The sequence below is a fragment of the Uloborus diversus genome, chromosome 3 (genome assembly GCF_026930045.1).
Source record: "Uloborus diversus isolate 005 chromosome 3, Udiv.v.3.1, whole genome shotgun sequence".
In the NCBI taxonomy this organism is placed as follows: domain Eukaryota; kingdom Metazoa; phylum Arthropoda; class Arachnida; order Araneae; family Uloboridae; genus Uloborus; species Uloborus diversus.
The window spans coordinates 161776444-161803803 of record NC_072733.1 but is presented as its reverse complement, the minus strand read 5'-3'; the positions used below and the strand labels follow the sequence as shown (position 1 = coordinate 161803803).

The 27360-nt window shown below is 31.9% G+C and overlaps 1 protein-coding gene across 1 annotated transcript in view; it reads right to left on the bottom strand.

Annotated features, from left to right (window-relative positions):
• The window catches only part of LOC129219021 (microtubule-actin cross-linking factor 1, isoforms 1/2/3/4/5-like), a 271646-nt gene extending 244588 nt beyond the window's left edge, over positions 1-27058 (bottom strand). Inside the window, 1 exon segment of the mRNA XM_054853341.1 lies at positions 26645-27058. Within this exon segment, the coding sequence (XP_054709316.1) occupies positions 26645-26896 (252 nt within the window). The 5' untranslated portion in view covers positions 26897-27058.
• Positions 27059-27360: the final 302 nt, after the last annotated feature.

Here is a 27360-nt window from a genome sequence, read left to right as displayed (position 1 = left end):
CAGTGGCTCACCCACGGAGAGGATAAAGGGCTCTCTCTTAGAGACTAAGCTCCCCCCCCCCCCATTAGGCCTAAAAATTCAGAATTTTATATCTGATTTTCAAAAATTTCCCCGGGGGAAACCTCCCGTACCTCCTAAAATTGGGGATATTCTATACGGTCGACCGAAGCACTTTTACGCGGAATTTTTTCAATGAATTTTCTACATTCTATGTTTTAACGTAGGAAATTGCAGGCATTGCGGTTTTATGAAACATTTAATGGAGTCAAGATAAGTATATTCAGTTGTTCCTCATTTTGTTTTTAACCGCCGTTAAAAAAATCATTTTTAAGTCCAAGTCGGTTGCTTAAACTTACCCCGGACACGGGGCACGTTTACGTATATTTATATTGACACCTAACGTGGTTCTGTTAGAGTGTTTTGAACATAATGTGTTACCATAGTTAAAATAAAGCAAATTTATTACAGACTGAATAGAGTATAAAGTAAAAACTGAGCGGGCATGAAGACAGCACTACATGATTGTAAGCTATAAGATACGAATTTGTAACTCAATTAAAAAATAAAATAGTGATTTTCAAAACTAAATAGCCTGATGATGCTAAAAAGTTTTGAGACAGTTTGGAGCGAAAAAAGCGTCAGGGCACGTTTAGAAGTAAGCCACAGTATAAGAATGTGCGTAAAGGTGCTCAGACGTCAACGCGTAAATTTGCCCTGTCGCCAAGCTTGGATTTATTTTTATCGTGCAAAAAAAGTTAATAAAATTTCAGTTCATACATATACAATTCTCAAAAAAGGATAAAATTGTGCTAATTTTTATATATTTGTTCTTTCTTAACTAAGTATTATTTATTCACAATAAGCTTCAAAACGTTCAACTCAAAATTTACTCGACTTGGTAGAAAACCGATAATTCTTTCTGCATGCTAGACGGAAGCTCGACTGATGCTCAAAACCTTGTGAGGATATTTGCTAGGGAGCGGCATCAATCTGTTATGACTATTGGCCCTCCAGTTATAATTCGTTTTGAAAAAAGTTCGTTTTGTAAACGTGCCCCGGTCTACCCTAATCCACCGAAAGAGGGGGCTCTACACAGGGTTGCCTTTTTCCCGTTTTTTTTTTTTTTTTTATCCCGCTGGGAAATACTGGGAAAAAATACCGGGAAAAGTGGTAAATTAGATAAAAATAGAACAACGTTTAAAAGCACAAAAAGGATAAAAAGTTTTTAAAAACGCAGACATGTTTCGGAGGCAATAGGAAGGAGGCTATTGCCTCCGAAACATGTCTGCGTTTTTAAAAACTTTTTATCCTTTTTGTGCTTTTAAACGTTGTTCTATTTTTATCTAATTTACCTTGCACAAAGCTATCGCTTTTCAAAAGTGGTAAATACCGGAAAAAAACTTCTAAATAACAATATGTGAGAAATATTTTGACTATCTGAATCTGATGTGTAGAATGAAGGTTAGAAATAAATAGTTATTACGAATTCCCCTTGGGTTTTTAATTATTGTGTAAGAAAGGAATATAAATAAATAAGAATAGGGAAGTTGCAACCTATTAAATGTTCATATTTTAGCTATTGGAATTGACCCTCAAAACTAAAAAATTCACCATCGCCGAATTTCAAAACACCGTGATTTTTAATGAATTTTTAAAAATCCACGCGCAAAAGTGCGCTTTTCTGAAACGTCACGAGCCTACGTCACAGGGCGCGAATGGGCAGCCTTCCGCCGAAGATCCCTTGTTTTCGCTAGGGAAATTTTGAGCGTGCTGATATTTTTATTTTTTAGAAATTCAATAATCCTTTTGAACACACTATGGATACCGGATTCGTTAAAGCACAATCTAAATAATCTTCCTCATGTAACATCAATGATGATATTCGAATATTTCCGAGAGGATGAGAGGTTTAATGTTCCAGAAACGCGAGGAGTTAAATGCAAGGAGATAAGCCTTTTACGTTTCGTCTTCGAAGCCGAATGCGTGACCTTCGGCTTCTCCCCTATCGGAAGAGTGCATGACGTCACTTCCTATGCCATTTGACGTCACAAGTGCTTGAACTTAAAAAATTAATTTAAAAAAAACTACTTATCGTATCGCAAAATTTTTTTCACCTATGATGTTCATACATGTTACCTTATCATATAAAAATAAAATTGAAAAATTGAAAACTTCCCTATTATTGCATAATAACATAAAATTTGCTCACAATTTCTTTTATCAACAATTAATTTCCTAAATAAATATTTTTGATCACAATAAACTAAAATTTTTAAACTTTAAAATACCAGGGTCATCAAGAGAAGCAACAAATAATTTGTGTTAAATTTAAATAAAATTTGCAAAAAGTCTCTTAATTAGTGTTTCGTTATATGATGCTAAGATCCAATGTGGAAGTAGAAGACGAAGAATATAAACACGATTATGATTTGTAATTTGTGTATTGTTTTTCAAGCTGTTATTTTCTTAGAACTGAATTCTAATATTTTAAAAGATTGTTCTGAATTTATATTTTTAATAATCAGTTTTTTTCGTGTGGGAAAAACATAGTATTTCCCAGGACGGTAAGTACCGGTGGCGGGAAAAATCTTTCCAACCTTTGCTCTGCATCACAATCCTTCTCCACACCCTCTCCCCTTACAAGGTAAATAATAAAAAAAAATAAATAAAATAAAATAAAATAAAATAAAAAATAAATAAATAAATAAAGGAGGAAAAAAACCGTACAATTCAGAAATAATAATAAATAAATAACGCACCTTTAATAGATTTTGTAAAAATGGTATGAAATTTCGTTCTACTAAAGGTAAAGTCAAGTAAAACTTCAAACACATGTTTTATACATGAATTTAACTTTTGTTTTATTATTTAACATGTCCAAAAAGGAAAAGCACATTTGGAAAAAATAACTTTTTCACATTTTAGCGGGGAGGGCCCCCGGAACCCTCATACCAGGGGGCCCCTTTCCAGTACCTAACCGACCACCCCAGAAGGAGCCAGTCCGGGCCTGCCCCTGACAACATTTTCCCTTAGTGTCTATAAAATTCAAACACATTTTCAAAAATCTTCTAGCCTTCATCTTTACAAACACAAAGGCAACTAATGAAATAATGAATATTAAACTAAACAGAAAACCCTTTTCTTTGGAGAAGCAAAAAATCTATTTACCGTTATTCACCCGTATAAGGTTTAAATTACGCAGGGTCGAAAGTCGTTGCACAATACATACAAAATGTCGTGAATTTGTCAACTGGATCACACACACACACACACAGCTGATTCTTTTTTTTTTCTTTTTTTAAACAAATCTTTCCTGATGAAGCGCATTCTGAAATTTGTGGTTATAAAACAGAATTGTCGATTTGGGGTAAGGAAACTCCAAGAGTAATTAATGAAAAACCATTACATCCTCAAGGAGTCCCTGTATGGTATGCATCATGATCTGTTCGGGTTGTGCGTCATCCAAAATTTTTCAATTATCAATACAAAAGTTTTTCAAATCCATACTGAATGTTTTTAAAAAATGTGTAGTTTGAAAGCACCGATGTATTGAACTTGCAGAACCAAGCGTTTTGACAGTTGCAAAGCATCAGTCAAAATATTAAACCACAAACTAATCTCAATTTTAAAAATACTAAGAATGCTTATGTAAGACAGCGTCAACAAAATGAAAAACTTTCCGCATGTTGAGATTTTTTTTTTCCCATACTCAATAATAACACTTGAATTTCATTTGTGGAGCTGACACTAAAATTATTTTCACATTCAAGTCTCTAACTCAGTGGTGAAGTAGTGGAAAATAAAAATGAGGGGGGGGGGGCGAGGATGGGTTTGAACTAAAGAGCCATAAAAATGTAAAAAAATATTTTAATTGGAAAGAGGGAGGACGCTTGAGCTTAAATGAGACAGCGGGGGCACCCCCCTCCCCCACCCCTGTGCCCTCGACTACACCACTGCTCCAAGTAGAGTTTTAAAAACCTTAATAGATTTCATTAATATTCTGTATGCGTCGTAGACGAGAACACCTTCCGGTTTAATGGAGACGGTGAATTGACCTTGAAAATGACGGCGCCAAGCTCCGATTTCTATAGTTATGAGATTATTATTATTATTATTTTTTTTTTTTTTTGCTTTCGTAAATTGACAACTACTTGAAAAATGCCTGTTACTCACTATTCCTCTGAAGCTTCTCCGAATGTACTCTTTACTCAATACTCATCCACCTTTCGTCTTAAGCAGGAATTTAAATCTTGCCTAGGACACTTGTGAATAATTTTTGGCTGACAGATCAGAAACGTTTTCACCCTCCCCCCCCCCCGCATAAAAGATTTTATGGGAAATTTGTTTAACAGTGGAATAAAAGGAAAACCAAAATCGAAAATTAAAAAAAAATTGCTTCAAGGTGCTAATCCCCAGGATCCAAACTATTTTTTGACCAAATTTCAAGGATGCATCGCGTAAAATAAAAATCGTAAAAGATTTCATTCAAAACGAGAAAATTCAATATGTCTTAGAAAATATAAATTCACATTTCATCGCCTCAGAGCGACAGTAAGATATCTCAGTGTTATTTCTGGGATAAGATATCTTACTGTTGCTCTGAGGCGACGATTTAATGAAACTAATCATTAACTGATAGTGTGATTTTCTTGCGCACTTTATTTCTATTAGATAAAAGAAGCTTCTTTTCAAATTTCTACCTTAATTAAGAAAATACGCTTTATAATCGATGTCAGCAAAATATTTTTGAATGTGTATCATAACTTGAAGACTTTAGTTTTAAAGAAAGTTAAAGGAAATAAGATTAAAACTAGTTTACAAGGGGGAAAACCTCTTTATAAATCTCGCTTCTCATTACACTTGAATTTTAAAAACTAAGCATGCATACAGTTTTTCTAATCATCCGAAATTTTTGCGCAGTTAAACATCATAAGTTCTGTATTCGTGTTTGTGTGAGACAAATAACATGTTGTTTAATACAATAAAAAATTCGGAAAACTTAAAAAATGCATAAAACTGGCATTTTTATCGTGCTTCTTATTACATTTTATAACCCTTCTTACATTTAATAACAATGCTTTATTTCAAACATATATGTTGCACTTTTTTTATTAAAGCAATTCCACTTTTATTCCCAATAACAAAGACTTTCATTAATTTGTACCCAAATTCTGTAAAACTCTTTCAAACCTATAAATTTTTTAAACCGATCAGAAAATAAATCACTGAAAAAAAAATATTTACTAACAGGGTAGCGTTTTAGTTTCGCATAATTTTGTGTGACACAAATACTAAAATGTTATTTAATGCTATAAACAAAGCTCTAAAAATCAAAAAGAGTTTTTACCGAGCTTCTTATTACATTTTATAACGCATCTTACATTTGAGGTACTGAGAAGCAAAGGGATGCAAGTGGCAAAATTAAAAATTTGAATATAGCCAGTACAAATGGTAGGTGAACCTCTCCTCTGTCTTGAGGCAAGAGATTGTACAAGTAGCCTTGGTAGGTGCGGCTGTATAGCATGATTTAGTAAAAAAATTCAATGAAAGCCTACATAGGATCTGATCTTTAAATGCGTTTTCCTCGAAATTTAAAATAGTCCACTTGCATCCCTCTGCTTCTCACTGCCTCATTTAATAACAAAGTTTATTCCAAGACTTATTATTTTCATTTTTTTATTTATTTAATTTTTCCAACAACAATTCTCGCTTTTATTCTATATCATGGAGGCATTCCATCATTTGAATAAAATTCAGTAAAACCTGCCGATATTTATAGTTTAATCAATTAGTAGACAGTAAGTTACTAGGGAAAAAATACTGGAAAACTGAACATTCAGTGTTACTGAATACAGAGAAAGAGAGAACATACGGTTCAAACGCAGTTAAAGGGAAAAAAAAGGATACTGATCTTCTAGCTGCAAAAACATGGATTTTCAAGGAGCCCTTACATTGATTGATTCTATTCGCTTATTTAAAACAATATCTATTACTAATATCAAAAAACAGGTTTCACAACCCGCTGGAAGTGAATAAAATCTAAGTCAGTAACAATGGATATAGCCTTTCTCCAACAGGCTAAGTACATTATAAACTGCAGTTGCTTAATATTAATGATTGGTTTACTATCTCATGGAAAAATCTTGGAACAGTTTCTCAAGGTGAACTACTTTCATCACATTATCACGCAAAATTATTACCTACGTTTATAAACATCAATCAATTGCGTCACCTTTATTTATATATATCTTACTAGCGGTCGGCTTGTGCGTGGGCTGCTTTTTTTTTTTTTTGGACTTACTATCGATATCTTACCCATTACTAGTCCTAAATTTAAGCGGTAATATAATGTGACAATATCGTCATCACTTTTTAACATACACGATTTCGATCTTTTTAACATATTTGTATCATATAAAAACTAAGAAGAAATGTTCAGGGTTGTGAAATTTTCATACAATGCTACTACTCCGCTTAGGATGCACTCTAAAAAGAAAGAAACTCTTTTTGCCTCGTTATCATTTAAAAAATTAAAAGTAGTATAATGTGCGACAGGAAACGCCATTAGTAATTTTAAAGCATGGTTAAAACCAGAGATGCCCCCTTCGATCCTTATACACCACGAAGACTCCCCAAGAGCGAGAGCCTCCTCTCCCCCCCCCCCAAAAAAAAAGAAAATTACCCCTTAAACCTCGTAAAAATCGGCGCAGTCTCCGCCTTTACCACCCTCCCCCTTCAAATAGGGCACCCTTGCTAAAACTTTTTGAAAAGCTTTTAATTACCTTCTGGTGAATATCACTAAGGTTCAAGATTTGTGTTTCTGAGATGAAAACGACATCGCTTCAATTATTTATAAGTTAATATATCTTTATAAATTATATTGTGCGTTCAGAATCTGATGCTAAAATAATCACATCCAAACACACATGACTACTATAATAACAAAAACAATAATACTTCAAATAGATTACTAAGCAATATATAATGTTTACCAACAAAGTGAATAAAAATGAGACTGCTGTTGCTTTTTCTAACACATTAAGCACTAAATAGTTACACAAGACGAGATTGAAACATCATCTTCATCATATCAATTATTTACAAGTTGAAATGCATATTTTACGTTTAAAACCCAAAGCAAAAATAATCACATCTAAACTCAAACAACTACAGCAGCAACAATTAATAATTACAGTGAAATTTAGAATTATACATCACTAGACAGTATGATATTTGACAACAAAATGAAGAAATATGAGATTAGTGGTTGTTGAAGCTTTCTTATTAACACATTATCTACGAAATAGTCGTTTAAATTCAAAATATTGAAATAGCCTCATAACTGTCAAAAAAAACCTATCAAATATCTACAACCCTAGCGACGGATACAGACTACCACTTTAAGGTATGGGAAATGCTGAAGAATTTATTCCCCCCCCCCCCTGAAAGAGCTTATGTTTTTGGATACGAAAAATTTCTGGAACTGCTTAGGTGCCAATTAAAAGCACAAAATCGACTGGGAATAAGGCATCAAAAATGGCATGAAAGTTTACAAATTAATTTCATAAACAATGAAAAGAAATATTGTTTCAAACATTTACTTTCAAAAATAATTAATGAATTGAAAAGACTACTGAAATCGTTTATATTTCTTTCAAAATCTGCTGCTTAGCAGATTTTACTTTGAAAAACAGGAGAAAAACAGTAGATTTTAAATAAGAAAAGATCAGAAAAAAACAGCAGATTTTAAATTGAAAGTATTTAAGAGTAAGCTTTTTACATTAAACTTTTTTAAAGAATATTTCTATTAGAAGTAAATAAAAAAAAACCAAAAGAAATATTTAAAATAAATGCTTCACATGCAAAAGAGATGATAAGAAAGTAAGATAAAAATAATGATAACATTTGACCGCAACGTGTCTGCCTCTTATTTCTGATAGCTCTCTTTTTATCCTACTATTCTGTTTATAGTCTTTATGACTTTCTATTGTTCATTAGAGGGCGATACTGTTCTTTTGCGAATCATCTTTTCAGACATAAAACGGTTTCATAAAGGAGGACAATCACGAAAAAGAAAATTTGACAGACGAGTTACACAAAGAATGAAATTAAGGAAGTGTCTACGATTCGAACGAGAAATGTTTACCTCTCGCTTCCACTTTCTAAGAAAATATTTGAATTTTGTAAACAAACCATCAGCCGCAAGAGCTTTTTTGAAAAGTACTGATGTCAGAAACGAGTTTTAATGACTTCTGAGAAAAGTGAAAGACTGAATCTTTATCTGTAAATATTTATACGAGAACATTTTATGTCAGGCTATGCGTTAACATTACAAAGGCACTTACAGCTAAGCAAAGCTGACCTTGGTCGAAGGGTAACTAAAAGCAATTATTTAACACACCCTCAAGATAAATTTTTAAATGATTTAAAACAACACAAATATTACTCAACACTAAACTCCCATACAGCAGTTGTTTTCAATAGCAGCGACATACTAAGACTGAATAAGAAAGACACATAAAACAATAACGTGTGTACTCAAAAATTCTGCACTTTTAACCCATTGCAGGTTTTTTAAGAAAATTATCTTTTCGAGTAGCAAGTAGTTTACGCATTTAAAAAAATTATATTATGACGATATATATTCAATTACTACAATTCAAGAATTTTTTTAGTTAATTATTGTAAGAAACTTAAGCCAAAAAATATATAGTAATTACATATTTTTATGTATCCAATTAACTATTTATTACATGGTCACATACAGAAAGTCTGAATATTAGCTCTTGATGTAAGCCTCGAGACTGATTTCCCCGCACATTCAAACATAATATTTAAAAAACAGAAAAGTTAGCAAAAATTATATCTGTTCAATAATTAATAATGATCTTATTTGAAAATGGCATATTAAACAAAATAAGCGTAACGTATAAACGACCTATATGAAACTTATAAAAGTAGACCTTATGCGAAGATGACTCCTGCCTTATATACACAAGGAAAGCACAATGAACTTCGGCCAATAAATAATAATAAAAATAATAATAAAACTAAGAACATCAATCATTTAATGAAAAACAGCATCATAAGAAGATAAATAAAATGCAACAAAGAAAACGGCAATCCCCAGTTTTTTCTTCAAGAGATATTAAGTTTTCAAATCAGCTAGATTACTGTTTTGTGACGAACATTTCTAAATGCACAATAAATCCTTGGGTTATTGCACGTAAAAACACTCAAGATTGAAAAAAAGTTGTTGCTCTGTAGCAAGCCCCCCCCCCCCTCCCACCACTGAAAAAACACCACAAACTAATTACTACTTCTCAGGGTTTATGATTTTTTTATTTATTAATCACAAAAGTCGGATTTTTTAATTTAAATCAATTTTCTTTTTAATTTTCAAAAATGTGTGGATACTCGTATTAATTACTTCACATTTTTTAGCATAATATATTTCATACAATAGATGAAAAAGCAACTACCTATTTTAGTTCCATGACAATAGCTGTTTTTTAATAATACGTATAAGTAGACTAGAGAGTTTTAATACAAATGAATGGTTAAAACTAAATTTAAAGTTTACCCCCTACCCCTTCCCCCAGCTACAAACACCAATTCTTCAACTATAATTCTTAGAAACGGTGATAACACTATTTCCCAGAATCATAAATTTCATACTTTTTAGAAGAAAAATTCATTAAATTTGGCGGTTTTCCATGTTAATCAGCTTATAGTCAACATAATTTCTGAAATGGATTCAATTGTTTAATTGGGATGAAGGTAAAAAGCATTGATAATAAAGCAATCCGAACTAATGAATCCATTCAGCTTGCTCTTAAAATTAGGATAACTTCTCTGAACATTCAATAATTTTTTAAAGATTTGTAAAGACATTCTATTGTTTAGAGAAGATTTGATTTTGTTTTATGATTTGCTTTTAGATAAGGCTTCCATCATCATGTACGTTTATACATTTAAGTACAATAGTGTACAATAATATGCTAAACAATTACTTTTCTTAACTATATTAGTCATGGTGTATAAGAAAAACTGCAAATTTTTATTTTGTTCCGATTTTGGAGTAAAAACAGTATTGCAAGTGTCTGAAAATCTGTTACACACACAGAAAGAGGGATCTATGTAGTTTTGCCAGTTGAATTTAAGATTATATAATACAGTATAGTTAAATTATAGGCAACACATTCTATAAATTTAAAACTAATTTATAAAAATAGAATCAACTGATTTTAATCAATGATTTTGTTTAAAAAAAATCACTTAATTCAAATCAATAGATTTAAATCAATGATTTTTTTTTAATCACTTGATTTAAATCATGACTTTAATCATGATTTAAATCAAGCTGATTTAAATCAACGAACCCTGCCACTTACGGGTGTGCTATAAACAAAATCATTTATAAAGATTTCAAGATTTAAAAATTAGTTTTTAGCAATTAACTGCAGAGTAAAATTTTGGGAAACTGCAGCAATCTAACTTAATAACGACGCCTCTTATATGCATCTCAATCGTTCTACTTCAATTGTCAAGAGTCTCAACCCGAAGGTAAGAAACATTGATGAAATTTAACTATCATTTATGAGGCACAAAGCCTGAGATATCTCGCAGTTATGGGAACATCTGTGTTTTAAAAGTAATCTGCAGGAGGCAGAAAAAAACACTTACTCCAAAAAAGGAATGAGCATAAAATGCAAGTAAACTCCACGGGAATGTATGTAAAAGGTAACTTATTACCTGATATCCTTCTCTTAAACATATTTTATGGTCGCCCAACGTGGGGAACCTCATTTTCAGGCTCGCATGGACTTAGTTTTAGTTGAACGAATTGGGCTACTAAGTTATCACTTTGAAAACGATCAAAGGACCAAAATTATTGTTTCTATTTGAAATTGAAGATGGAAGTTATAAAATTGTCAGATTTAAAAGCCCACTGTTCTAAAATTTTAACGGGACATTTGAAATTATCAGAAATGATATTAAAAGGTCGTTTGTAGAAAAAAAGAAGCTACTAAAAGAAGCTACTAAAAAAAGCTACTAAAAATATACTAAACAGCCACTAAAAAGCTACTAAAGAAGCTACTATTCTCACTGTTTTTGTCCTCTATTTATTTTCCTTCTAAGTTAATTTGATCTAAAAGCGGAATTTCATTCATGCGTTTCTCATTTGAACATGATATTTGTTTAGTCCCTTGCGCCGACGCATAAGAGAGAGAAATTAACGAAATAGGAATTTTATTTTTGTGAGAACATTAAAGAAAAAAAAAAAAAAAGAAATAAAAAAAAAAAAAACCTCTCGTATCAGATTATATAAGCATATTATACGGTAGCTACAGTAAAATTATAACTAATATTATCTCAAATCACCTTTAAGGAAATATATTTAGGCTGTAGTTAAAATAAAATCATTATGTAATACCATATCATTATGATGTACAGTAAAATTATGGTACATTGGTATCACACACATATAAATAAAATTATTTAAATGTTTTTAATACTATATATTATTGGTTCATGTAGCACACAGGGGTCACTAGAGGCACCTCTTTCCTACCAAAATAAATCCCTTTCCGGCAAATTTTCTCCTGTGTCTCCCGATTTTTGCAAATCTAGAGACAGTACTGATTTTTCTTTTTATTATTTTTCTTAATAGCACCTAATGTATCTTTTTATTAGATGCAGGGAAACGAATTAAATCAATTGATTTAAATCAACAAAAAAATTCATTTTTTTCATAATTGAAATTCAGGAGATAGCTTACATCATATCGTTTGTCCAATATTTAATTGTTTGTAGAATAGATTAGTAGTTTACCTAGTAATACCTAATAGTAACTACAATACAGAAATAATACATATATTAATTAGTTATAAATAGCAAACAATACTGGCCAGTAAACAAAAAGATGCCAAATAGTAAATCTCAGGCTTTTCCAATTCCCCAGCAAAAACCAAGCCTTAGTAATGAGGAGCCTGTTGCCTTTGTGAGTTTTTACAAGCCCTAACAGTCATTTACAACTTTTGTTCCGTTTTTGACGATTTGATTCTGTAAAGCGGTTGATTCACTTTACCACTGATTCAATTAACCGGCGTCCAATTTATTTGGTTAAAAAAAAAAAAAATCAGAGGAATATGGCTATAGCAAAGATAGGAGAAAAATAATTTGAACATGAGGATTTGCATACTCACATGAGTAATATAGCATTATTTTTATTTTTATTTTTTTTGAAACGTAATTTTATAAGTATACACATATATTTACAACATGAGTAATATAATTACATTGAGCCAATGAATATAAATATTGATTTGATGCAAAAGTCACTCAAAATATTTCGGAATGCATTTAACATTTTAGTTTAGAAGTATCAATTTCACTCATCAAAAGGGATTTTTTTTTCTCTTCTTTTATTTTTTTTTTACACAACTAACGGTTGTTACTGAACTACAAATATTTAAACTTATATCGAGCAGATAAAACAATGCTTTTGAGCATCATTACTAATAAAACTCATTACCTTCCAATAAGGATTTTATTTAGTTCGGATATTAAACAAAAACTAGAACGACACAATCAGTTATGCCACATTAGCATAATTATCACCATTAACTCATTCAAAGTAGCTTTTGGTTTCAACGTGGGAACCGGTAAAAAAAAAAAAAAAAAAACTATTCAGAAACAAAAAGACAATTTAGAAGCTAAGTATAAAAAGTAGGGCAGGCGTATTGAACTAGCCATATAAGGCAAGAGCAAGGAGCGACGAAAGCATCTCGCCTACTCCTCCTTTCTTCCCCAGTGCCTAAACCCCACAGGTGGGAAAGTTTTCCGCTTATACGTCGCATTTATGAGGCTAAATTGGACACATGACATACCAAACAGGATTCATTTCCAATACATTAGAAAATAATACATGCAGTTGGAATTACTTCCAACAATTATCATTCAAACTCCATATCTATTAGAAGATATTATATCGATGACTCACCAATGTGAAAGGCAATTAGTCTGGCAGTTAATTCGTGGAGCTAGAAGCGCAATTGGAATACGAGATATTTTATAACTAATTTGTCAGCAATTTTTCATTCTACTAGTTATGTCTGTAAGCTTCGAATAAAGCAACAGCGAAAACGAGATTGAAAAATGATGCTTTTTCTCCAAAAACTAAACGTATTAACTTTTAAAATTAAATAATTTATTATCTAAGAAATTTTGAAATGTATCTATTTTTCCTTGAGTATAGAAGCAAAGAAAAAATGGCTATGTCAATTAAATATAGCCATTGAGTAATATTTACAAATGTAATAACAAAAAGAGATAAGAAGATACTACAAATTAAGTGTGAGCAAACTAAAAAATTTAACGAACAGCTACGAAATACATTTACTTTTTTTACTTTCCTACTTTTTTTACATGAAAATATTATTATTTGAAGGAAAAAAAAAAAAAAGATAACAAAAGCAATTTCGGAAACCCCTCCCATCAATTATTTAACAAATCATTTCATATTTCATTCCTGATACAGTTTGGCTCTCTTATACCAAGCATTCCAAAAATTATAACTGTTGTAACACATAGATTCGAGAACAAGAGTAAGAGAAAGTGCATTTTTCTTGCTAGCATTAAGTAACGTGGTTTGAGGTGCAATTATTATTCAAATTAGGGATCGTATTGTCGCTGGACAGTGGGGAACAACTATTTCCAATGCAGACGAGTACTTATTTATTTTTATTCTTTTTTTGCTGCTTACAAGGTTAGTATTACATTATTCGCGTTTTTCTTTCTTTTTTTTTTCTCGAGAAAACTTGAACATTAATTTGCATTCATAATCGAGAGTACGTGATTTGAGGCACTATTCTTTTGAATGAGGCGTTAAAACAGCAAAACAAATGTATAAGGTTTGATTTTTTATTATTCATTCATTTTTATTTATTTTATCGTACTTTCGTTAATTTCATTTAATTATTTTTTTTTATCATCGTACAACAATATAATGTAAAGCACAATTTACTTCTTAAATGTTATAAAACACAATAGATTTGATGAATAAAAATATATAAAGGTACAATTCGCAATGAAAATTGAAAACGCATAACTCCGAAATACGTATCTGCAATTTTCATTGCAACTTGTGTCTTCAGTTAACAAAATTTTCCATAATTCATTTTAAGAATTAAAAAAAAACTCTATATATTTTTCATAACTTGCTATTAAAATGTATACAGAGTAGAACCTCAGTTATCCGAAACTCTTTTAACTGGAAACTTGTTTAACCGACGGTGGTTTCTTTAAATTTTATTTACTTCATACATTTATTGATTTATATTTAGTAACCAAACGATACCACTTCATCGTTCCCGGATGCAGCCATTTTTATCGTGGAGCCAAGTAATCCGTGAAGTTCTATCACTTCTGCCCCCCCCCCTCAATCTCTGTAGTACATTTTTGGATGGACATAATTATAGTTTTTAAAATGTCTAATAAATTCAAAACGCTCGAATTTAAAAGTAAAATAGTTTTATTTAATAATTATTTTTATACTACTCATTTATATTTGAAATAAAGGAGAAAAATATGAACTTTATCGCTTAATTAATAACACAACATAGTTTAAAATTAACAATATTAAGTTTATTTTGCATTTTCCAGGGGGTGCCTATCCCCTCAAGAGCAATGCCCCCCCCCCCGTTGGAGAGCACCCATGCATTTTTTTAGTTGTGTGACATTTACTGAACAAATTCATAGCTTATAACAACAGTAACATAACTAAAAACATCATATTGAGTAGTTATTCTGTAAGACTGCACACGTTTAAAGCAAGAAGAGTTTTCGCGATGTCCTGCCAATCATTTTTAAGTACACTCCTCTTTCCAGAATTTTCTATTTGCCGAAGGAGGTTCTGTCCTGATTCAGTTAATCAAGGTTCTACAATACTTTATTATTCTTAAAATTATTAATATTTTGATTGTTTACAACACGACTGAAAAAGGGATAAGTTTTTCAACTGTATAATCGTGCAGTCGAAAAACAAATGTTCCACTAAACAAGGAAACAATTGGGGGGGAAAAAGAGCAAGATCCTTCTTTCACACAACTTTTCATCGCTGGACATCGAATACGATCTAACTGAGGGAACAAGTATAAAATAGTCATCGACATTTGATGTTTTCATAAAATTGAATGAAATATTATCTGTGCCAGCTTCATAAAAAAATATTTTCTTTTACTTTTATTATATATATATATATATATATATAATAAAAAAATTCCCTCCCAAAAATTGAAGTATACGATAACAGAGAAGACCATAATAGTGATCAGTTTCATAACTTTCAAAAGATGAAATGGAAGATAGCAGGGAAAGAAGAGATGTGTATCATTTAAATTTTTTATGATGTATGACATTTGGATTTTGAAAAACATATAACATTCAAATGGAATCTTTTTAAAAATTCCAGTCTTTTCTTCTTTTATTAATAATTTTACACGACGTTAAATTTTCATTGCTAATACAAAGCGTGAAAATACGCTTGACTATATTTTGAGATATACATACTCTTAAAACGATTTTTAATGCGGGAAATACGTTTGTAAAGGGTTAACAAATATCTCGATGTGTGTGAGTCTAATAATGGTGCGACATCGATGAAAAAATATCAATGCTTCAAAACATCGATGTTCAAATTTAAAACATCGATGGCATTGATACATTGACAACAAAACATCTATGTTTTGAAATATCGATGTTCTGAAACATCGAGCTTTTTAATGTATATTCTATTCTTGAATAATAAATTCTGATGAATGTTTCAATGTTAGAATTGAATTCACAGAATTTACTTATTAATAAATGAATAAGAATTTTAAACTGTCAAAGAAAAGTTAATTATTATATTGCGTATAAATTGATAACATTTCGAGTTAAGTGAGACAAAGGAATAAATAGTTTGGTGAGAATCAATAAGACAAATTTTTAATTTTTTCAAACAAGATAAAACGCACACAAGAAAATAAAAGAAAGAGAGAAAGAAACGAAAAATAAGAAAAGGAAATATTGGAACAAAGGATTGCTCTAGTATACATATTATACTAGAAGTATACTACATTATAATTATATTAAAAACGCAAAATATATTCAAAGATCATAAAGATTTATCGTGATTAGAAGCGCCTTTTAGTAACAAAAGATAATACATACTGATAATAGAAAAATAATATATATATATTTTTAATCCACTACTTATTGAGAGCGGGGAACTGTAATACAGGTTCATATACGCTTAAAAAAAAGGCAAACTATTTTTTAAAAAATGATGTTTATATTCGGGACACTTAATAGTCTAGCAAACATTATGCTGGAAAAAATATTAAATTTTCTGTGCCATAAATCTACTTTTATCGACAACTAACAATGGAAAACAGATTCCAATGTAATAGAAGTACCAATAACTAATTTAATAATGAAGCTTCCGTCATAGCTGTAAACAGATTCACACTTAGTCAAGATATTTTTGTTTCAATTAAAGAACATCGACATCAAAAAAAAAAAAAAAACCGAACGCAAAACGTCGATGTTAAAAAAAAAAAAAAAAAAAAAAACCGACCCCAAAACATTGATGTTTTAATCAAAATATCGAGCACCACTAGTGTGTAATATATAAAACATTTGTACGATTAACTCTTAACAAAATAAAATCATGCTGAGATCAAACATGATTTTAAAAAAATGCGCTCAAAGCCCCTTAAGGCTGCTCTTCAGTGGGGAAGAAAAACGATCTCGCTTGAAAATGGGCTTTTTCTTTAAACGAAAGCAATGTTCATCAGTGAAGTGATTGACACTTCAACAACCAATAGAACGAGCGGTGGCCGATGAAAGTGTGGATCATGTGACCTGTCACATTTTGCAGGGGGACAGACCGGACGCTCCCCTCTGCTGTGCAGAGTAGTCGAAGGAGGTAATAGCTGACGGCGAAATGAAACCGCAGCTTTTTACAGACCCTTCCAAGGAAATTCTAGTTCTTTCCCTCTTGAGTCTTGACTACATAGGTAAAAGAAAAATTACTCAGTGTAAAAGGCGCGGCATTTTGCAATCCCGCTTGTGATATTAATTTATTTGCATTCGCACTAAAATTAATTTTTGAAACGAAGATTTTTTTCCCCATTAATACGGTTCCTGATCTCATCTAGGAAAAATTAACGAATGAATGAATATTTGCAATAAATAAATTTATAAATTCGTTTTATTTTTAGAAAAATGTTCGTTATTGAAAATTGATAATATCAAAACAGGAAGGAAAAAAAAGATAGCCTACATGACCACACTGAATTTTAACGAAATGAACTCCAAATTCTAACAAAAAAATATTCTTTAAAAATGGATGATCCTACTTAATAAATCTGAAAAATCGAGTGCCGAATAAAAGTGGGGACTAACTAGTTATCGGTTGGCGAAATTCTTTCACTTCCTCTGCCTGTTTGCCACTCTCCCCAACCCCATCCGAGTTAGCAGAAAACATTCTTAAAAATGAAACTAGATCCTCTTTGCATAGTTAATACTTGATTGTACAATAAACATTAATGCCACTAATTACTTACATTAACCTTTATTTGAACTGATAATATTTATATTTTAGTGCTAAATTAAATACTACTTTGTTGGTTAGTTACCTGTTTTACAAATGTAGTGGCGACTAGAAAAAAATGTGGCTACTATAAATGCCTTTTCTCTTTCCACTGGTGACCAGAAAATCCCCCTAATCTTTATCTTTGAATCCTTTTCTTTTTGAAAAAATATTTATTTATTTATCTAAGTACTATATGCAGATGAGAAGGCTACGATAGCATTTCTCAAGGGGTTGTTATGGTGAAAGTTCTTTCAAATTGAGCATAACAACGGCAAAGTCGCGGACGGCTACGGATAAGGATTTCCTGAATTTGAAAAATTAAAGATTTTTCTCTGATCTTTGTATGCAAGGGTTCTCACCCTGCTCCAAGCTCAAAGGCAAAAATCACTCCTTCCCCCACTCTCAATGTTTGTAAACTATCTTGCGTTGAAATTTTGCAATAAAACTAAACCTAGCACTTTTAGAGTCTCAGATTCCCAGTTACTAAATTCGGCAAAATACATGAGGTATTACATGCATTATATGACCAAAAGTATTGGGACACTTTCAAAAATTCACAATTTTACGGATTTCTCAAAAAATAAAAGACCAATTGCTCTCTGCTCTGTAATTTTTTTCTCATGAAAAGTATACTCCAGACGTCAAATCCAATAACAGTTAAGTCTGATATTCATTTAGGGGACCAGCAGCAAATAATCTCTTCTTATCATGAATCACTCTATAACGATGGCAGGAAAGTGTTGCCAGTTTGCTAACAATTCCTTACCATTCGTCGCCTATCCTAGAATTATAGAAATTCGGCTCATTAGATTGCTGATAACTTTTTTAAATTTAAAGAAATTGCGGTGGAATTTTTTTCATGGATTGTAGGATGTATCTGAGCTTTGAATTATGAACGTTATAAATTGCTATCTTTCGTGTCTGCGCAGTGAAAAATTAATAGCTTTAACTGTTCATATTTCAACAAATTTTCAATATTTCAACTTCAAATTTTATTATTATGTTTCTCTAAAATGCTGTCAAATATTCTAAAAGTTTAGTAACGTTTGACGAAATACTCTGCGTAATATAAGGCGAAAACCTTCAAAAAAATTTTGCATTTTTGAATGAAATGCTTATATTTCCATGGGTATAAGAGATACTTTCACAAAAATATAAAAATAAGTTTTTGATAGATTTTTAACTCATTTCTGAAAATTATAGCTTATTCCCAGCAATTTGCAATGAAAAATTATCAAAAAACTTTTTTACTCAATTTGTTGTCGGTCCCCTAAATGAATAGCAGACTTAATTTTTATTGGAAAATGACAACTAGAGTATACATTTTATGCGAAACAAATTATAGAGCAATTGGTCTATTATTTCTCGAGAAATCCCTAAACATGTGAATTTTTGAAAGTGTCCCAATGCTTTTGGTCATATAGTGTATATAGTGCTTCTACTTCAACACATTGAGTTTTTATTAAAATTTTCTAATGAGTCTTGTTGGTGTCTGATCCTCGTTAGTTGTCATAATAAATATTAAGGGTTGTCCTTTTTCTCAGAGGGCACGAAAATATTACCTACATGTATATCTGCCTGAAAAAAAAAAAAAAAAAATCTTGAAAATACTTAGATGAAAAAAATCTCAACGCCTCGCTCTGCCAGATTTTAAAGTTTTTATCGCTCTGCCTCGTTTTCATGCATCTTGCATTTAATGAATCAATAATAAAAAATAAAAAAAGGGCAAGAAACAGATTTGCATTAAATACATAAAGTTGAAACAAAAATGAAAATGAACAGCTTACATTTAGGAAAGCAATTATAGGTACAAGTAAGGGTTCACAATTGAAAAAAAAAAAAAAAACAAGACAAACTTTTTCTTTTAAGTTCTGTGTTACGCACTTCTGTGCCGAAAAATTATCGTATCCTGTCTTCAGTCACAGAATAAAATGAATGTTCTAATCCAATGATTATCAAGTAATTTTCATTCGTATAGAACAAAAATCTTTTTTGAGATCCCACATTTTCTATTCTATTGACTCCTAGTAATATGTAAATACAGCGAGAGAAAGGATTTAGCTTCTTGTTTAGGAGAGGGAACCATTTCTATATTTAATTAACATGATCTTTATCGTAAGCATACTATTTACTCAGAAATACTCCCTATTTTCCCAAGCACTCTGTTTGGGGGCTATGCCTTTTAATTTTCTCGAAAATAAAAATTTTCAAAATGCACTTTTAGACGATCTCTGGTAGTATTTGGAAGTAAGTAAGAGGTCCTGTGATCTTCCACCAGCAAATTTTTGAACTTGAAACGCCAAAAACACAATTTCAGGTTCTTCAATTCTGTTAGGAAACGGGGAGTTCGGAAGCTTTCCCCGGAATTTTTCGAAATAGTCTAAAAACGCAGTCTTAGTGTGATGTTGGGGGGGGGGGAGGCAAAATTTTTAAAGTGTTATAAACATGATTGTAGGCCATCTTTATTAACGTTGGGGACATGCAGGTTTTTGAAATCCAAAAATGCAATTTTAGACGACTTTTTTTTTTTTTTTTTTTTTTTTTTTTTATGGTCAAAGAAGGACTTTTCACAACTCCTTTCCCGAAATTTTTTGAAATTAAAGCCATAAAAACGAAATTTAAGACGATCTTTAATGATGTTTTTTTAAGGGGGGGGGGTGCTTATGTGACCTGAAAACCTTTATGCCTGTAATTAATTTTTTCTACATTGTATTAAAATGTTGATCTAGCTTCTGAGAATGAAAATAGAAAACAGTGAAAACTTGTAACCCCCATTCTATATTGTTCACATTTTAGTTAGCTTTGTCGGCAACATAAGGCTGAAAACGTCATTAAAACTAATACATACAATGCTTAGTAATTCTACCACGGTGTGTTTTTGACATTAACTGAATCATATTAAATTGCTAATATATTTTTCATGATTTTCTATGTATTTAATGAGTATGTTGGTGTACGGAATGTTTTCCGCTATTGAATTTTCCACCTCCCAAACCTTCTAAAGAAATTTGACGAGTCTGGCTCTTAAAGACACAAATAATTTTCAAAAATGTTTGTTGAGCTGTGGAAAGCACTTTATGTGTGTACCATTTGTAGTAACATAAAACACATGTAAAACGATGCAAAATACCCAGTATCTGGAATACGATTTAATCTATATATAAAAATATTTTTCTACTGGAAGGGAAAAATGTCAACTTTTCGCATTCGACAGCATTGTAACAATGTTCATTATATTGTAAATAAACAATTTGACTCAGAAATATTCCTTTCAAATCTATTTCTTTTCAAACCACAAATTTGAAAAAAAGCAGATGTTGCGAATTTAACAGCTAATAGCACGCATCTACATGGATTCACTTTCAAAAGCACTTGATTCTTCACGAAAGCCTTAGGAAAAGAGGAAAGAAGAAAGGACGTCCAGCGGAGGTCATTGAGGGGAACTAATGAGAGGGTAATAAATCTTACACCCCATTAGCTTTTACCCCTCAAAAAGGGGAGGTAACTATTCTAAGGCGGGGCAAATGCAAAAAGTGAACGTATTTTGAATTTTTTTTCAATAGTTAGAACATGATATTTGTTTAAAAAATGGTCGCATTATTTCAAACAAGATCTCAAAAGAGAGCTGAAAATATTTTGCGTGTCAGGGCGTTCTTAAAATTTCGATAGCACGAGTTGCAGATGTTTTACAGAGCGAAATGTCCAACAGTACCTCGTTTTCGAAGAAATTCATTTTTTCTCGAATTTTAAAAAATCGGAGAATGGACACATCAAAAAAGTAAAAACTAAAAGAAACAGACATGGTCTTGAAAAATACTCAGAAAAAAAACCGGATCCGAAAACTTTACAGGAATTTGTAAAACAAGCTCCAACTTTCCCCCCCCCCCCCCCCCCCCCGTAGGTTAACATTAGATCCGAATCTTTCAGACTCTCAGTGAAGAGCACCCTTAAAGCTTGAGCTGCCTTGTCAGCAAAGAAACAATATCGACGGTGGTGAAATGCTCAAAGGAAATAACTCTTTTTGTCGGAGAGCATTTCTCAAAGAATAAAAAAAAGAATTACACAGTAGAAAAGGGTAAATTTATTTAAAACAACATATTTTGGTCACAAATAGCTTTCATGAACTATAAAATTCTGTGGAAACAAAAGATTCTTTGAAATCCAGATATGATGAAAATCAAATTCTTGAAGAATTGTATTGTTACGCATATTGTTCACAATGTTGCGACTAGATTTTTTTTTTTTTTTTTTTTTTGTCAAAAGAGCATTGACCTAAAAAAATTACTCGGGTTTTACTTCTTTCAAAGTCAAAGCAGTAATGTTCTAACATTTGTAATACCTGAGGCTCAGATATATTACTCAATATTTATAATAATATAGAATGTACATATTGCTAATACATAAAGAGGATGTATTTGGCAATGCGGAATTTTCGAAGGTAAAAAAAAAAAAAAATGCTTAAATTTATTTTTTATACTTGCATTCTGGTTTGAAGGTAGGTGGATGATTTTGAAGCGTATTGTGAAATTCGCTACTAATATTGATAATTTTCAACTGATAAGTGCAAGTTGACAATTTAATAGCACATTTTAAATGTTTCATAAATTCAAAAATTGTTAAGTAATTTGAAACGCTGACAGCTTTAATGCAAAACGAAAAATACAGCAGAATCTTAGCATACCTTTAACAACATTTCAAGATGAAAGAAGAATACAGAGACAACGGTTAGGTTTGAAATTCTAAAACTAAGAAGTCTTTAGGCATCGTCTGACAAATTTGCAAATCTTGACCGGTTTATCTCATAGTCGTTAAAATGCATTTCTTATATCGAAGAAAAACCAAAAAAACTTTTTAAATCACTTTGCTCATAAACAAATGCCATGCAGAAGCAAACATGCCCGCTTCGAAAAACGTTCAGGAAAACACGAAAAACATTTTTTTTTAAATTAATGTTGAACTTTACACCAACAAAAAGTTGTTAATATTGTTCATTCTTTTACCTAATGTTAATATTTTACACCATGTTTTGATAGAAAAACGATAATTATTTAATATTAAATATTGGATAACAACATTAAAAATTTATATTTTTCTCCAAAAAATTGATTTTTTCGAAAATTACATTACATTTAAATAAAATATCGAGTTAAAAAATTATTAGGGATCGCATTCTCAAACCAACATTAGCAAATAAATAATTAAAAAACAATAAATTTAAATTAATAATTTTTTCTTTAAATTGAAAAAATCCATATTTTGAGTACCGTGTAGGAGACTTAAATATTGCAAGAGAGAATAAATTTCTATTTTATGCTAATTATTGACTTTACTGTTTATATTTTTCAGCTTGATAACTTCTTAAAATTTATCTCGCATTTTTAAAAAAGAAATATTAAAAAAAATCAATTATTTGAAAAAAAATTACAGATTTTAGGCCTTCTGTAAGACACTTTAAATATTTTTTGATTTGGATCAGTATTTTTGTGGTACATGTGCGGCTATAGGGGCAACATTTTATCAAAATGAAATTGCGAACTCATAATTAAAAAAAAAAAAAACGATTCAGCCCAGTACACAGTGCTGGTTTACACTCTCAGGCTCTCATGGCTGCCGTTGTTTAAATTATATGAAACTTTTTTTACAATTGTTTTGATCTAAAAGAAAATATATAAGAGGGTGTGTGACTCGAAAAATCGACTTTCGTTTTTTCTTTTTTTTTTGGGGGGGGGGGGGCACATCCTAATGTTTATGTTTTTTTATGCACGGAACGTCGATTTTCAAAGGTATAAAATAATAGTATATGATTTTTTGGGGTGTGTAACCAACTACACTACCGCATAGGAATGAGGCTGACAAATAAAAATCAGTCATTACCTCATTTTGTATTTTTGTGGATTTGTTTGCTTTTGCATGACACCTCCTCAAATATCCCTATAACTCTTTTTTCTTCTGTTTTCATTTTAACTTCAGTGCTCCCAAATACTTCGCTAAACATTCACTGATCAACAAAGATTTTCTATTTAGAATTCACAGCTATTTCTCTAGCAATAATCGCTAAGCAACGTTTTACTTTTCCAACACGTGTTCCATATTTATTGTATTTTATTTTACTTTACTTCTGTGAAAAGATAGGGAATAGTGTCATTTGTAGTGCAAAGAAGTTTAAATATATTTTCTCTCTGCACCTTACCAAAAGAAACGATGACAGATGGAACACTAAAATGCCATTTTGTATACCGAGAGATAAATGCCGAGGCTGAGACCACAGTGTCGTTGGAGGGATGCGACTCTTAATTTTTAGGAGCAAAATAGAGGAGAGATAGGAGGAGGAAAACAGGGCAGATTGGAAGCATCTAGGAGAGGCCTTCGTCTTGCAACTGTATTGATATAGGTTGAAAATGATGAGGGTGATAGGAATAACCTAGACTAGTGTTCTCTAAGGCTGAATGCAATTTTGTTGAATAGAAAATCTATAGTCGTTTATACTCTTGTGTATGTTTTTTTTACCTCCGTTTTATACATTTTCTCACAAAAAAAAAAAAATGAATCCCTAGCAATCCTTTAAATTTCCTAGAGTTCCGTTATAGTAAAAACAAAAAAGAAAAATCCCTCAAAAAGTAACTGTACGAATTTACATTTGTTGGAATATTTTTTCAACATGAGCAAATTTATTGATAAAGGCATTAAGATGTTAATGCTAGAAACTCATAAAGGAAGATTAATGGTAAAATAGTTTCTCCTAGCATCGCAAGAAATTTAGCAACAAATGCTAACTACATTATGAAATTTAATAGACTTTTTTTCTTCTTTCCTTTTTTCATTGTTTGAATTTTAGAAGTACAGATAACAATATAAATTATTTAACATCTTGCAAAGTAAATCGAAGTTGCAGTTAATGCCTCAAAGAATATTTATACTTCAGTACTAAATAAATTAGGTTTCATTGTTACAAGATAAATATCATATAAAAGGGGCAATGCGACTACCTTACAAACGGTTTTATGACACAATTACATAACCAAAGTTATTTATTTATTTATACAAATGCCTGGCAGTAACACTTAAATTATTCGCCTTCGGGCTTCCCAATATTTTCGGACAACACAGTTAAAAGTTTTAAGTGCAATACACGTGTCCAAATGTAAACTGTTCATTAGAAGTCTAGAATCGCATAGGCTGAAAGCCGGTGAGTTCTAGAGAATCCATTTTTGAAGGAGCTGGCAGCACTGCGATATATTTTGCATAACTCAAGGTGCATCATAGAAGACCTATCACATTACACCGAAGTGACAGTAGCATATCCATGTTATTATTGCAGAAAATCTAACGTCCCCTCCAGTTTTCTTCAGTTTACGACAGTTTCATAATCATTATTTTTACGTGCAAGGAAAGGGAGCATTATATTAGTCATTAACACTCTTCTGCGGAGCTAGAATTTTTTCACTTATTTTTCAGCATAAAACCAGAGTATAGGACTCACTCTTACGAGCCTCATGACCAAAAAAAATAATTAACGTTGTAAAAAGAAATAAACAAATATATTGGAAGTATCGCATTTTTCATAGTCAGAGTCGCAGATCTTCAGTAAAGAACCTTCCCTTATTATTCAAATTACATTCTCAGACAAAATTATGATTAAATACAGACTAAAATATGCTTATAAAGTAGCATTAATGAACATATTTATGTTTCTGGGGATGCCGGCTCTATTGTATATCAATTCTTAATATAGTGAAAAAAAATGGGGGCAGTGCATCCTTAAAAATATAAATATTCATTAATGCTTTATTACAAGCATTCATAAGATCAATTTAATCTTACTTATATCTGGCATTTGAGTAGAGCAATACGGGAAGGTTCTTTACTGAAGATCTGCGATGCAACTATGGCTATGCAAAATATGATGATTCCAATATGTATATATATATTTTTTACAACGCGAATTTTTTTTTTTTTTCGGATATGTGGCTCATAGAAATGAGTCCCCGCCTCTCGTTTTATGCCGGAAAATAAGGTAAAAAATTGTAAAACTAACCCCTAGAAAAAAAGATCGAATTCACGACTTTAAAAATATTTTAGAGGGCAATACCCCCATGGTTTCCCAACTTGCTCCAAATGTTAATGCATTTGAACTTCGTACCTCTATAGCCCTTCAGAAGAGTGTTAATGGCTAATATAACGCTCCCTTCCCCTCCAAATAAAAATAATGACTATGAAACTGTTGAAAACTGAAAAAAAATGAGGGGCGCCGTTTCTTAAAAAGTGGGGCGTGTAGGAGGAAAACGGCGGTCATATTTAGATTCAGGGGGTCATTTTACATAAGAACCAGCAAGAATTATGCAGAAGTATTTGGAAGGTATTTTTTGCCGCAAAGTGTTAGTTAATACCTATTTGACGTTGAAAAGAGAATAATGCATCAATGTTTGAGTACTACCCCCCCCCCCCTCCAGAAAAGGGTAGAGCTGGCTGAATCTTTCCATTGCCTCCCAATTTGTGTACCGCATTTCCCGGGGGTGAAACAGCATTTTGAAATAAATTCACAAATAATTAGACTTACTACCTATGTTTTTTTTTTTTTTGATATTTTTGCGGAGTTGATGCAGCACAAATAAGGGACATGCAATTGCAGATGCACAAATTAAATTAATTTTTGCTGTTAGTTGTGATTAGCCAAAAAAAAAAAAAAGACAATAACAGCTGGCAAAAACTAGCTGGCTCAATAAAAAAAATTAGGATATTTTTCTGAACCGTCTAATTGTAGCACTAACAAATAAAAGTGACCTTATAAGGGAATAAAAAAATAATAACAATGACAAAACAGCTGGCAAAAATTAGCCGGTTCAGAAAAACAATGGGGTATTTTTCTGAACCGGCGAAATAAGAGCGACCTTATACAGGATTAAAGAAAAAAAAAAAAACAATGACAATAACAGCCGGTTACAAAATTAGCCGGTTCAGAAAAATATCAGACTGATTCCAAATTAAATTTAAAAAATATTTTACCTTTGTCCTCTTGGTCGGCGATCCGGTAACGACCCTGGTAGTGGTCCGCGTGACCGTGCGAACCTGAGGAGCCAAAGCCTGATTGGAGGAAGTAACGGTGGTCTGGGTGACGGTCCGATTCTCGGCCCGCGGGCCGGACGAAGTCGTCTGCCGGACCACGCGAGTCGTATGCTGGACAGTGCGGGACCCCGGGTCGGCCCGGGACGTTATAACGCGGGTGCGCACATCGCTCTTGCTCGGAGACTGCTGCATGACCCTGCCGAGTAGGGCAATGAATTGCAACTGAAGAGAAAGCCAGCGGAGAGCGCTCGTAACGCAGCTCGACGGCCCACGAGAGAGAACCACTCCGGCCACTCTGCCCACACAACAAACACCCCGGCACGACTACTTTGCAAGTTTCGCTTTTGTGGCCCTTCCGAGCCCGAGACAATAAGGTAATAACTGTGATTCAGTGGCCGAGATTGCCTTTACCGTAATGCACACCTCGAATTATACTCTGTCGTGAGGCACGCGCAAAATTCTTCTCCTCATTAATGGTTTTGATTCCGTATAAAACAAAACCAGAAGGGACATTGTATTCAAATTAAAATAACTTTGTTGTTAACACGACACGAGTATCTTGTGCTCGAAATAACCCATTTGTGATAATGTCTTTAGAAATTCGAAGCACTGCTGTACTTTCAGCTATTAATAAATAACACCGAGGCTAATTTCAA